Raw genomic sequence first — 14,431 nt, forward strand, 5'->3', positions numbered from 1 at the left:
TGCTTAGAGACCCCCCCGAGGGGCAGCAAAAGGCTCTGGGGGGGTTTATTTCCTTTTATTTTATTTCTAGGGGGGGGTTGGGAGTTCCTTTTTTCCATCCCCCCTCAGAGCCACTGTTACTCCAAGCTCTAAAATATTTTGGGTTCTTCGCCCCCCCCCCCCCCCCCCCCCCTTCCCCCTCCTTTTTGTTTTTTTTTTTTTTGTACTATTTGTTGCTTGTTTGGAAAAAAAAAATAATTAAAAGGGGGGGGGGGGAGGTGTTGGAAGTTGGGGGGTGTTTTTTCAAATCCCTGGTTTTCTACACGAGGCTGCAAGGGGGGGTTTTGGGTGAGGAAAAAGGGATTTGGGGGCTCTGGGGGGGTTTGAGGGGAGGGGGGGGGTCCCATGGGTGCTGCTGATCCCACCCCCCCCACCCTAAATTCTGGGGTTTGTAACATTTGTGTTTTCTCAGCCTGGAATAAAGAAAAATGGTCCCAAAGCAAAAAGAATCAAAATCTGCTTCCTGAATTTATTGGATTTTTGATGAAATGGGTGTTAAACGAGGTACGTGAAGTGTGTGTTAAAAAAAAGGGCATAAAATGGATAAAAGTACTTGAAATATATAAACATAAGACTTAAAATATATTAAAATAAATAAAATGCATAATAAATAATAAAATATATTAAAATACTTAAAATACATAAAACCAAGATGCATAAAAATAAGATGCATAAAAATATAGTGTATATAAAAAAGTGCATAAAATATATAGAAGTACTTAAAATATATAAAAATACGCAAGTTTATAAAAAGATAGATAAAAATATAGTGTATATAAAAAAGTACATAAAATATATAAAAATACTTAAAATATATTAAGATATAAAAAATACATAAGCTATATAAAAAGATATAAAAATACAGTGTATATAAAAAGTGCATAAAACATACTGAAGTACTTAAAAAATAATAAAATAAGATATATAAAAATACATAAAATAACTAATGTAAAAATAGCCATGCTTTATATATTAGATATTTATATATTTATAAAGTCTAAGATTGATAAAATCTATATAAGATGTATAAAGTGGCAAAGCTATAAAAATACATGTAAAAAATATATGAAGTATCTCTTTAATATCTATTAAAGTATGTTTAGTATCTATCAAAATGTATTTAATATCTATCAAAATATATTTAACATCTATTAAAATACATTTAAAATGTATCAAAATATATTTAATATCTATTAAAATATACTTAATATCTATTACAATATATTTAATATCTATTACAATATATTATCTCTTAAAATATCTGGTATCAAAATATATTAAATATCTATTAAAATATACATTGAGATCTTAAGAGATGGAGAAATATAAAAATATATAGAAAATAAAATATAAAAATATAAAAAAATATATAATTAATATAATATAATAATATAGTATATAACAATAGAATGCAATATAGTATAATATATAGTAAGTAATGGTAACATAAAATAATTATAAAATAATTATAATATAAAAATAATGAATAAAACCCATATAGAAATATAAAAAAATAATATATATAAGTATAGAGAAATAAAAAATATTACAGGCATAAACCACACCAAAAATACAAAAAGAAGAGAAATTTTAAAAAAATCTAAAAAATTAAAGTTTTTCCCAAAACGTATTTAAAAAAAAAAAAAGATAAGAGAAAAATCCAGAAAATTCCCAAAGTGTGGGTGCCCTGGGGGGTCCCTGGGGATTATCTGGGATGTGACGGGTGCTGACACCTGGCGGGGGGGTGTTAATTTTAGAGCCCCCTCCCCACCCTGCTCAGGATTAGGGCTGGGGGCACCCAAGGACAAGGGGGGGAGGGGGTGCCCTAATTACTTTAATTAACAAATCCCAAGGATTGGGAGGGAAAAAAAAATTCCCTGAGAAATAAAAGGGGGAGAGGGAGCAGAAAAAGAACTTTTTAAATTAAAGGAATTTTAAAAATAAAATTTAAAACTATGAATATTTCTGAAAAATTCACATTTCTGAGTGATTTTTTTTTAAATAATTTAAAATGGATTTTTTTATTTTAAAAGTTTTTTTACCCAAGGATTTTGAGGTGAATGAAGCTGTTTAAGAGAAAAACAGATTTTTTTTTTTTTTAATATGTAAGTACAGGTTTTTGGATAGAAATACAATTTTAGATAAATGCAGTTTTGTTTATATGTTTGTATACTTCTATATAGAAGTAGATTTTTTTTATTTAAATGCAGATTTTTATATAAGAAGATTTATTTAAATACAGATTTTTATATAAATAGATTTTATATAAATACAGATTTTTATATAAATAAGCAGATTTTTTATATAAGTACAGATTTTTATACAGTAGATTTTTATATAGATTTTTTATATAAATATTGATTTTTAATATGCTGATTTTTATGTAGTGATTTTTTATATACAGATTTTTATATAAATAAATACAGATTTTTTTTAATATAAATACAAATTTTTAATATAAATAAATGCTAATTTTTATATAGATTTTTTATATAAAGATTTTTTACATAAATACTGATTTTTAATATAAATACAGATTTTTATATACAGATTTTTTAGTATACAGGTTTTTATATAGATTTTTATATAAAGATTTTTAATATAAATAAATGCTGATTTATATACAAATGCAGATTTTTTTATACAAATACAAATACAGATCTTTCATACAAATAGATTTTTTATATACTGATTTTTAATATAAATAAATGCTGATTTATATATAAATACAGATGTTTATATAAACATACAGATTTTTATATAAATACAGATTTTTTATGTAAATAGGTTTAATATAAATAAATAGATTTTTATATAAATATATTTTATATAAAGATTTTTATATAAATACTGATTTTTAATAGAAATAAATTCTGACATAAATATGGATTTTTTTATAAATACAGATTTTTCTATGTAAATACAGATTTTTAAATATAAAGATTTTTTTTATACAGATTTTTATATAAATAGATTTTTAATATGATTTTTTGTATAAATACTGTTTTTTAATATAAATGCTGATTTATATATAAATACAGATTTTTAATAGATTTTTATATAGATACAGATTTTAATATACAGATTTTTTAATATAAAAATTCCGATTTTTATATTGTTTTATATAAAGATTTTTAATATAAATACTGATTTTTAATATAAATAAATGCTGATTTTTAACATATAAATACTGATTTTCTATGTAACTAAATTCAGATTTTTATATAAATAGATTTTTTAACATGAAGATTTTTAATATAAATACAAATTTTTATTGAAATAAATCCAGATTTTTTTAAATAAAACCAGATTTTTAATATAAACATTATTTTAATACCAATTTTCTTATAAATAAATTTTTTGTTTCCCCTCCATTTTTTTCCCCTCCATTGGGACAATTCTGGGGGGGGGTGTCCCATTCCCCCCCCTTTCTGTCCCTTGTCCCCCCCCCAATGTCCCCAGGGCTCAGACGTGGCCCAGCTGTCCCCAGGATTAACCCCGCGGGGGGGGGAAGGGGACACGGGACATTTCTGTGTCCCCCCCCTCAGGAGGACACTCACACCGCCCTTCCCCCACCCTGGGTGGGACCCCCCCAAAAAAAAAGGGGACATTGGGCTCAAAAAGGGGACATTTGCCCCCAAAAGTGACATTGGCCCCCCAAAAATGCCCCCCCCCCCCAAAAAAAAAGTCACACCCCCCTCCTCAAAGTGACACCACCCCTCAGGTGCCACCCCCCCAAAAGTGCCACCAACCCCCCCCCCAGGGACCCCCAAAAGTGCCACAACACCACCCAGGTGCCACCTCCAGAAGCGCCACCACCCCCCCTCCAGTGACTCCCCCAGTGCCACCAAAAGTGCCACCCCCCCTCAGTGACCCCCCCCAAGTGCCACCACCCAAAAAGTGTCACACCCCCCTCAGTGACCCCCCCCAAAAAGTGCCACCACCCCCCCCAAGTGCCACCCCCTCTCCAGTTACTGAGGTGACACAGACGCTGTCCAAGTGTCCCCCCCCAGTGAGGACACTGGAGGGGGGTTGGTGACAGTGGTGTCCCCCCCGTCTCCCCTCTGCCCCCTCCCCGTCCCCCCCTTGTTCCCCCCCTTGTTCCTCCCCCCTTGCTCCCCCCCTTGTTCCTCCCCCCTTGTTCCCCCCCTTGTTCCCCCCCCCTTGTTCCCCCCCCCTTGTCCCCCCCCTTTGTCCCCCCCCCTTGTCCCCCCCCTTGTCCCCTGCCTGTCCCCCCCTTGTCCCCCCTTGTCCCCCTCCTGTCCCCCCCTTGTCCCCCCGTCCCCTCAGTGTCCCTCTCCTGTCCTCCCTTTGTCCCCTCAGTGTCCCCCCTGTCCCCTCCCCCCTGCTGCGTGTTAATTGCCCTCAGTTCAGGATTAACTCGGGGGTAGAGGGGGGGGGCAATGTCACCCCCCGGGATTAGTGACAACGGTGACACGGGTGACATCGGTGACATCACTGCGGGTCCTTCTTAAACTCCCCCCACCCTGGGGACACCTTCCCTGACAGTGTCACCCCTGCTGCCATTGTCACCACCGCTGCCACCACCACAGGTAGGGGGCTGGGGACACAGGGGACAGTGGTGTCACCCGCTTGGGGACATCCTGGTGACCTCCCTGGAGGTGTCACCCGGGTGGGGACAGGGTGGTGACCCCCCAGGTGTCACCAGGACTGGGGACCCCCCCTGGAGGTGTCACCCGCTTGGGGACAGAGTGGTGACACCCCTGGAGGTGTCACTCAATTGGGGACAGGGTGGTGACCCTCCAGGTGTCACCTGGATTGGGGACAGGGTGGGGACCCCCCTGGAAGTGTCACCTGGCTTGGGGACAAAGTCGTGACGCCTCTGGAGGTGTCACCTGAACTGGGGACCCCCCTGGAGGTGTCACCTGGATTGGGGACAGGGTGGGGACCCCCCTGGAGGTGTCACTCAATTGGGGACAGGGTGGTGACCCTCCAGGTGTCACCTGGATTGGGGACAGGGTGGGGACCCCCCTGGAGGTGTCACCCGGTTGGGGACAGGGTGGTGACACCCCTGGAGGTGTCACCTGGGTGGGGGCAGGGGTGTCACCCACCTGGGGACATCCTGGTGACCCCCCTGGAGGTGTCACCTGGACTGGGGACAGGGTGGTGACCCCCCTAGAGGTGTCACCCGGGTTGGGGACAGGGGTGTCACCCACTTGGGGACAGGGTGGTTACCCCCCTGGAGGTGTCACCCGGACTGGAGACCCCCCTGGAGGTGTCACCTGGATGGGGACCGGGTTTGTCAAGAAGCCACCAGCTGTGTCCCCACCTTGGGGACATGTTCACCAACCCCAGCAGGATGTCCCCAGGCTCGGGGACAAGGTGCTGGCACTGTCCCCTGCCATGGGGTGCCCATCCTTGGCTTGGGGACAACGGGGTGGCCTCTGTCGCTGGGGTGGAGACATCCTGGGGACATGTCGGGGTTTTTGATTTGTCCTCCCTTGGGAGACGAGGTGACATCCCCGGGGTGCTCCTGTCCCCCAGGGGTGTCCCTGTCCCCAAGGGGTGACATGCCATGGAGGTGCCACCTGGCTGGAGATATGGGGACATGGGGGTGACATGCCACGGGGACATGGGACAGGTGGGGTGCCGTGCCACGTGGGTACCCCCTGCTGCCATCCCCCCGCGGTGTCCCCAGGTGTCCCCAGGGGCCATGATGTCCTCCTACCTCAAGCAGCCACATTACGGCGTCAACAGCCTCAGCCTGGGGGGCCCCGGCATGGACCTCCTGCACCCCGCAGTGGGATACCCCGGTGAGACCTCCACGGGACCCCCCCCCCGACCCCCCAAAATCCTCTGACCCCCCCGAAACCCCCCCTGACCCCCCGAAATCCCCTGACCCCCCTGTGACTCCCCCAACATCCCCCCTGACACCCTCTGACCCCCGGGAACTCCCTGGGACCCCCCGTGACCCCCCCGGGGCCCCCCTGACCCTCCAGGAACCCCTTGACCCCCCAGAACACCCCCGGGACCCCCCCCAGGATCCCCCCTGACCCCCCTGGGGCTCCCGCTGACCCCCCCGGGGCCCTCAAGGACCCCTCAGGACCCCCCTGACCTCCCCGGGACGCCCCCTGACCCCTCCTGGTCCCCCCGAGATCCCCCCTGACACCCGGGACCCCCCCTAACCTCCCCGGGACCCTCTGGGCCCCCCCTGACCCCCCCAAAACGCCTCTGGGACCCCCCCGGGATGCCCCTGGCTCCCCCGAACCCCCCAAAGCCCTCTGACCCCCCAAAACACCCCCGGGACCCCCCTGACTCCCCCGACTCCTCTTGGCCCCCCCAAAACCCCCTGACCCCCCTGACACCCCCAGGACCCTCTGAGACACCCCTGACCTCCCCAGGATCCCCTGACACCCCCGGGACCCCCCCTGACCCCCTGAAACCCCTGTAACCCCCCCTGACCCCTCAGGGACCCCTCTGATCCCCCCGGGACACCCCCTGACCCCCGGGACACCCCATGACCCCCCTGGGAACCCTCTGACCCCCAGGGACCCCCTGACCCCCGAAACGCCCCCGGGACTCCCCTGACCCCTCTGGGACCCCCCCTGACCCCTCAGGGACCCCTCCTGACCCCCCCAAAAGCCCCAGGGCCTCCCTGACCCCTCCGGGATCCCCCAGGGACCCCCTGACCCCCCCGAAACGCCCCCCCGGACCACCCCCCAGGGCCACCCTGGGATCCTCCCGAACCCCCAGGACCCTCCGAGACCCCTCTGACCCCCCCTGAGCCCCCCTGGGACCCCCCCTGACCCCCCAGGGACCCTCTGGGACCACCCTGACCCCACCCCGGGCCCCCCCCCAATTTTCCTGTTCCCCCCCCCCAGTTAATGAGTTCCCAATTAAATAATTAATTATTCCCCCTTAACTCCCCCGATGTGGATCCCATGGGTGCTTTGGGGCCCCCCTGACCTTTTCCCTCCCAATTTCCCTGTTTCCCCCCCCATTTAATTAATTTCCAATTAAATAACAAATTTAAATTAAATTAAATTAAATTAAATTAAATTAAATTAAATTAATTTAGTTTAATTTTTCCCCAAAATTTTTCCCCCCCATTTCCAATCTGAATCCCACAGCTACTTTGCCCCCCCAAATTTTCCTGTCCCACCCAATTAATTAATCCCCAATTAAGTAACTAAAATTAAAATTAAAATTGAAATTAAAATTACATTAATTTAATTTAATTAATTTAATTTTCCTCCTAATTCCCCCAATTAATTCCCAATTAAATAATTAATTAAAATAAAAATAAAATTTAAATTAAATTAAACTAATTCAATTTTCCTCATTTCCCCCACTCCCAATTAAATAATTAATTAAAATTAAATTTACAATTAAAATTAAATTAAAATTAAATTAAATTAAGTTAAATTCAATTAATCAATTCGATTTCCCCCTAGTTCCCCCCAATTAATTCCCAATTAAATAATAAATTAAATTAAAATTAAACTAAATTAAATTAAATTAATTCTCCCCCCAGTTTCCCCCCAATTAACTCCCAATTAAATAATTAATAAAAAAAATTAATTCAATTTTCCTCCCATTTCCCTCCCATTCCCCATCCCAATCCCCAGCCACTCCCTTCCCCCCACCCCCCCATCCCCCTAATTACCCCCTTAACCCCTCCCCCTAATTAACCCGTTCCCTAATTACCCTCGGGGGGTTCCAGTGACTCCGCGGAAGCAGCGCCGGGAGCGCACGACGTTCACGCGGTCCCAGCTCGAGCTCCTCGAGTCCCTTTTTGCCAAAACTCGGTACCCGGACATCTTCATGAGAGAAGAAGTCGCCCTAAAAATCAACCTCCCCGAGTCCCGCGTCCAGGTGGGGACCTCAAAATCCCCCCCGGGACTCAGTTTCCCCTCTCTGTGCCTCAGTTTCCCTGTCTTCTGCCCAAATTTCCCCATTTTCTGCCTCAGTTTCCCCACTTTTTCTCTCAGAGTTCCCCCTTTGTGCCTCAGTTTCCCCTAGTGCCTCAGTTTCCCCGTTTTCTGCCTAAATTTCCCCACTTTGTGCCTCAGTTTCCCCTCTCTGTGCCTCAGTTTCCCCCTTTTTCTCTGTTTCCCCTCCCCGTGCCTCAGTTTCCCCCCTTCGTGCCTCAGTTTCCCCATTTTCTACCTAAATTTCCCCCCCCCCCCCCCCCCCCCCCCCCCCCCCCCCCCCCCCCCCCCCCCCCCCCCCCCATTTTCTGCCTCAGTTTCCCCCCTTTTTCTCTCAGTTTGTCCCCTTTGTGCCTCAGTTTCCCCTCCCGTGCCTCAGTTTCCCCCTTTGTGCCTCAGTTTCCCCTCCCCACAGGTTTGGTTCAAGAATCGCCGGGCCAAATGCCGCCAACAGCAGCAGCAGCAGCACCAGAGCAGCTCCCACCCCAAACCCCGGACCCCCAAAAAAAAAACCCACCCCTCCCCCCACCCCCCACCATCCCCCCCCCCCTCCCAACACCCCCCCGGACCCCCCCCCCCCCTCCTTACAGCCCCCACCCCACCCCCCCCAATCCTTCCATTTGGAGCCCTGCCTCAGTTTCCCCGAGTTCCGACCCCTTGGGGGGGGTCCCGCTTCTGCCCCGCCCCTTCCCCTCCCCCTTCCCCCAACCCCCCCCGTTCCCCCCCCAAAATTTCGCCCCTCCCCCCCCCGCTTTTTTTGGGGGGCTCGATTGCTCCCCTTATCTCTCCCCCCTCCCCCCCCAATTGGGGACCCCCGGGGGGGCTCTGAGCCCCTTGGGGCCCCTCCCCCCCCCACCCATGGGTGCTCACCTCGCCCCCTCCCCCGTTTCTTTGGGTGGGGGAGTAGGGGGAGGGGGAGGAGGGGGAGGAGGGGTCCAAAGTTTCGGTTCCGGGGTTTTGGGTTTGGGTTCCGTGGATTGTTTGGATTTCAAAGAGCCCGGAGGACCTTGGAAAATCAACTTCAATCCCGAGTGCTTGGAATACAAGGAGCAAAATTCCTGGAAATTCCAAGTTTTGTGAGAAAACCCCAAAAATCCCAAAAAACAAACAAACAATCAAAAACCCCAGATCCACCCAAAAAAACCCAAAAAAAATGTAACTGGGATTTCTTGAAAACGCCAGAAAAACCCAATGGGTTGGGATGGGATCCGAATGGACAAACCCAACATGGAGACCCCCAACACGGAGAATCCCAACATGGAGACCCCAACATGGAAAATCCCAACATGGAAAATCCCAAGATGAAGACCCCAACGTGGAGCATCCCAGTACGGCCCATCCCAACATGGACCATCCCAGTGCAGCCAATCCCAGTCTGGCCCATCCCATCCCGGTATGACCCATCCCAGCTTTTCCCGGTGCCCTGGAGCGTCTCAGTCCGGAGCCCCCCAGCGTCCCAATTCATTCCAGTGCCCTGGATGGAGCCTCCCAGTACGGACCCTGCCAGTCCCGCCCCTTCCCGGTGTCCCGGTGGTTCCTCCCGGTCCCGGTTCCTCCCCCGGTCCCGGTTCATGTCCCCCCCACGTCGGGTCCCGCACCCCTCCCGCCGCCACTTTGTGCCCCCGGAGCCGCCGAAGGAAAAAAACTTCCAAAAAACTGGAAAAAGAATAAAAATGAACAAACCAGCGGGGGTCCTAATTTTGGGGGGGGGTGGGACCCCCCCCAGACTCAATTTCCCCCCCACTCCCCCCCTCAGAAAAGGTTTGGAGGGGGGCCCTAGGGGGTCCCCGGATAATGGGGAGTCCCTGGGGGGGGGGTGGGCGGCCCTGAACATGGGGGGGGGGTCCCTGGGGTTGCTCTGGGGGGGATCACAGGTCCCTGGGCAGGGTCCCTGCACATGGGGGGGTCCCTGCACATGGGGCGGGAGGGGGGCTCTGGGGGGGGATCGCAGGTCCTGGGGGGGGGTCCCTTGGGGGGGTCCCTGCTCTCTGCTGGGAGGGGGCTGTGCAGGGGGGCCCAGGCTCCCCCCCCAGGGTTAAGCGAGGCTCTGCCCCCCCCCCCCCCAACCCCGGGCAGATGGAGCCTTAATCCGGGCTGAGCCGAGGGGGGGGGCCCCCGGGGGGGGTGGGCTGAGGGTTAATCCCTGATTAAGGGCACTAATGAGGGGGATCAAGAGAAAGGGGGGTTTTGGGGGGCGGGGAAAGCTGCTGTGTCCCCCCCGCTCGTCTCTGTGGGGGATGGGGACGTGTCCTGGGTGGTGACAACAGCACCCATTGGGGGGTGGGGGTGCTGGGACCCCAATTAACACCCCAGGACCCTTAATTAGCATTTCAGGACCCCAACACGAAGGCTGGAACCCCAATTAACACTTCAGGACCCCAATTAGGGTGTTAGGACCCCAATTAACACTCGGGACCCTTAATTAGCATTTTAGGACCCCACGTAGGGTGCTGGGGCCCCAATTAACACCCCAGGAACCTTAATTAGCATTTCAGGACCCCAACACGAATGCTGGGACCCCAATTAACACCTCAGGGCCCCGATTAACACCCTGGGATACCAATCAGGGTGTTAGGACCTAAATCAGCACCCCAGGACCCAACTAGCACCCAATTAGCCCCTCATCCACCTGATATTGACCACGCCTCTGATCTTGACCACGCCCCCGAATTCGACCATGCCCCTAAACCTGGCTATGCCCTTGATCTGACCACGCCCCCGAATTCGACCACACCCCCAAATTCGATGACGCCCCTGATTTTGACCACACCCCTGAACTCAACCATGCCCTGAAATTTGACCACGCCCTTGATCTTGATGATGCCTCTGATCTTGACCACACCCTTGAGTTTGACCACGCCCCTGATGTTGACCACGCCACTGATCTCAACCATGCCCCTGATCTTGACCAAGCCCTGAAATGTGACCACGCCCCAGATCTTGACCACGCTCCTGAATTAAACCACACCCCTAAATTTAACCATGGCCCTAATCTTAACCATGCCCCTGAATTAGACCACGCCTCCAATCTTGACCACGCCCCTGATTTTGACTATGCCCCTAACATTGACTAAGACCCTAAATTCGACCATGCCCTGAGTTTTGACCACGCCCCTGATCTTGACCACACCATTAAGTTTGACCATGTCCCCGGTTTTGACCATACCCCTGAATTTAACCACGCCCTTGATCTTGACCACATCCTTGAGTTTGACTACACCCCTGATCTTGACTACGCCTCCCAGTTTGACCACGCCCCCACATACGACCACGCCCTCGACCTTGACCACGCCCCTGATCTGACCATGCCCCTGAATTTGATGATGCCCCCAAATTCGACCATGTTTCCAAATTCGACCACGCCCCTGATCTTGGACAGCGGCCTCCCAGGGCTGGAATATTCCAGGTTTTTGTCTTTGTTTTTTCCCAACCCCCCCTTTTCCACCCTAGAGCAGCCCCCCCATAAACTTGGTTATGCCTCTGAATTTGGCCACACCCCCGATCTTGACCATGCCCTCCAGTTTTACCACACCCTTGACCACGTCCTCTATCTTGACCACGCTCTCGAGTTTGACCACACCCCTGATCTCAGTCACACCCCAAATTCGACCACAAAATCTACCACGCCACGACATGTGACCACGGAACCTGATCTTGACCATGCCCCCGATGTTGACCACGCCCCCTTATCTTAACCACGCCCCTGATCTCGATGACGCCCCTAAATTCGACCACGCCCCCGATCTTGATCACACCCTTGAGTTTGACTATGCCCCTGATATTGACCACGCCCCTGAACTGGAGCATGCCACGAAATTTGACTACCCCTCTGACCTTGGCCACGCCCTCGAGTTTTACCACACCCTTGACTTTGACTTTGACCACGCCCCTCGATCTTGACCACACCCCCAAATTCAACCACGCCCCTGATCTTGACAACGCCCCTGATTGCAGTCATGCACCTGATTTCGTCCACCCCCCCGAAAAGTGACCATGGCCTCAAGTTTGATCACACCCTTGTGTTTGACCACGCCCCTGATGTCGATCCCGGCCCTGAATTTAAATACGCCCCGAAATTTAACCACGCTCCTGGTCTTAACCACGCCCTCAATGTTGACCACACCCTTGTTTGACCACACGCCTGATATTGACCATACCCACGAAGTCCACTACACCTCCAAAGTTGTCCATGCCCCTTATCTTAACCACGCCCCTGACCTCGACCACGCCCCTAAATTCGACCAAACCCCCAAAATTTGACCACGCCCCTAAATTTGACCATGGCCTCGATCTTGACCACCCCCCTGATATTGACCACACCCCCGACCTTGACCACGCCCTCAATTCGACCACACCCCTGATCTTGACCATGCCACTGAATTCGACCACGCCACGAAAATTGACCATGCCCCTAATCTTGACTACGCCCTCCAGCTTTACCACACTCTTGACTTTGACCACAGCCTCGAATTTGACCACAGCTTTGAGTTTTGACCACACCCTCGATCTTGACCACGCCCCCAAATTCGGCCACACCCCTAAATTCGACCATGCCACGAAATGTGACTACACCCCCTGATCTTGACCACACCCTCGAGTTTTACCACACCCTTGATCTTGACCACGCCCTTGAATTTGACTATGCCCCCGATCTTGACCACACCCCTAAATGTGGTCACGCCCCTGAAATTTGACAATGCCCCTGACTGTGGTCATGCACCTGATTTTGACCACCCCTCGAAAAGTGACCGTGGCCTAGAGTTTGATCACACCCTTGAGTTTGGCCACGCCCCTGATGTCGATCCCGCCCCTCAATTTAAACACACCCCTAAATTTAACCATGCTCCTGATCTTGACCACACCCTTGTTTGACCGCACGCCTGATATTGACCATGCGCCCAAAGTCAACCACGCCTCCAAAAATTGACCACGCCCCTTAACCACGCCCATGATCTCGACCACGCCCCTAAAACCGACCATGCCCCTGATCTTGACCATGGCCCCGATCTTGACCACGTTCCTAAATTCGACCACGCCCCCAAATTCGACCACACCCCTAAATTCAACCATGCCCCTGATATTGACCACACCCCTAAACTTGGTCACAACCCTGATAGTGACCACGCCCCCAGATTCGACCACGCCCCTGATCTTGACCACACCCTCGAGGTTTTACATAACCCTTGATACGGTTATCGAGTCTCCCAACAGAAAGCACAGCTGGTGCAGGAAAAGGCGGTCTACTTAGGATACAAGATCTCTGGAGGACAGCGATCTCTAGGAACAGCAAGGAAAGAAGGCATCTGCCAGATGCCCAGGCCTGAAACGGTGAGAGCCTTCCTAGGAATGACAGGTTGGTGTCGCCTGTGGATGTATCAGTACGGGATACACGCCAAACCGCTGTATGATTTGTTGAAAGAGTCTAAAAATATTCTAGTCTGGACTCCTGAGGCAGAAACAGCCTTTAAAAGACTGAAAGAAGAACTAATGAGAACCCCAGCATTAGGCCTACCCGACGTAACAAAGCCATTTTGGCTGTTCTCAGCGAAACAGGTCACATCCCAATGTGAACGCTGTTTGAAAAATAAGCCAAACACGGGAACAAAGGTACACCAGGCAGTAATTGATAGAGGAAAATTTCCAGGGGAAGTGTGGCAGATTGATTTCTCTGAACTTCCAAGGAAAGAGGGGGGGTGGGGGGGGGTATAAGTACCTCTTGGTTCTGACAGATACATTTTCTGGGTGGCCTGAAACGTTCCCATGCGGAACACACAAAGAAAGAGAAGTAACTAAAGTCTTGTTTAACGAAATCGTTCCGAGGTTCGGGGTGCCCAGGAGCATCTCCTCGGACAGAGGCTCGCACTTTTGTGCTAAAATTGTACGAGCAATATAGTAAGGCACTGCAAATCAAATGGCAATTGCACACGCCCTATAGACCTGAAGCTAGTGGGCAAGTAGAAGAGATGAATCACCTTATTAAACAACAAATTGCAAAAATATGCCAGGAAACTAACTTGCAGTGGTACCAAGCCTTACCTATTGCTCTACTCAGACTAAGGGTGAAGCCCCGCTCAAAAGAAAAACTGAGCCCGTTTGAGATTTTATACGGGAGACCTTATGCAATGCAGACTGTAAATAGTGAGGCTGTAGATCTGATTGGTAATCAATATGTGTATGATTATGTTATAGCTGTGGGGAAGCACTTTGATCAGAATGCCAGGGTGGTGATGGATCATCAACCTAAGCAACCTGATTGTAAACTGCATCCTTTTAATCCTGGTGATTGGGTGCATGTTCAGAACCTCTGCAAGAGAAGTGGGAAGGACCCACCCTCTCAAGTATTACTGATCAGCTTCACTGCAATCCGAATTAAGGAACGGCCCACCTGGATCCACTATTTCGAGTCAAGAAGGCCCCCCGAGCATTGCAACGAACGATCCTGAGTAACGCCGACACTATGAACTGGCGAACCTCAGTGTGGATGCTCGGACTTTGGATAA

At 49.2% G+C, this 14,431-nt stretch overlaps 1 protein-coding gene across 1 annotated transcript; it reads left to right on the forward strand.

Annotated features, from left to right (window-relative positions):
• Window positions 1-5,688: 5,688 nt before the first annotated feature.
• Window positions 5,689-9,025, forward strand: LOC139787748 (homeobox protein otx5-B-like). Its single transcript, XM_071727042.1, is given in 4 exon segments — window positions 5,689-5,813; window positions 7,724-7,875; window positions 8,347-8,535; window positions 8,538-9,025. Coding segments are annotated over 4 exon segments (915 nt in total). The 5' UTR covers window positions 5,689-5,713; the 3' UTR covers window positions 9,012-9,025.
• The last annotated feature ends 5,406 nt before the right edge of the window (window positions 9,026-14,431 follow it).

This window comes from Heliangelus exortis, chromosome 27 (genome assembly GCF_036169615.1).
Source record: "Heliangelus exortis chromosome 27, bHelExo1.hap1, whole genome shotgun sequence".
In the NCBI taxonomy this organism is placed as follows: Eukaryota; Metazoa; Chordata; class Aves; order Apodiformes; family Trochilidae; genus Heliangelus; species Heliangelus exortis.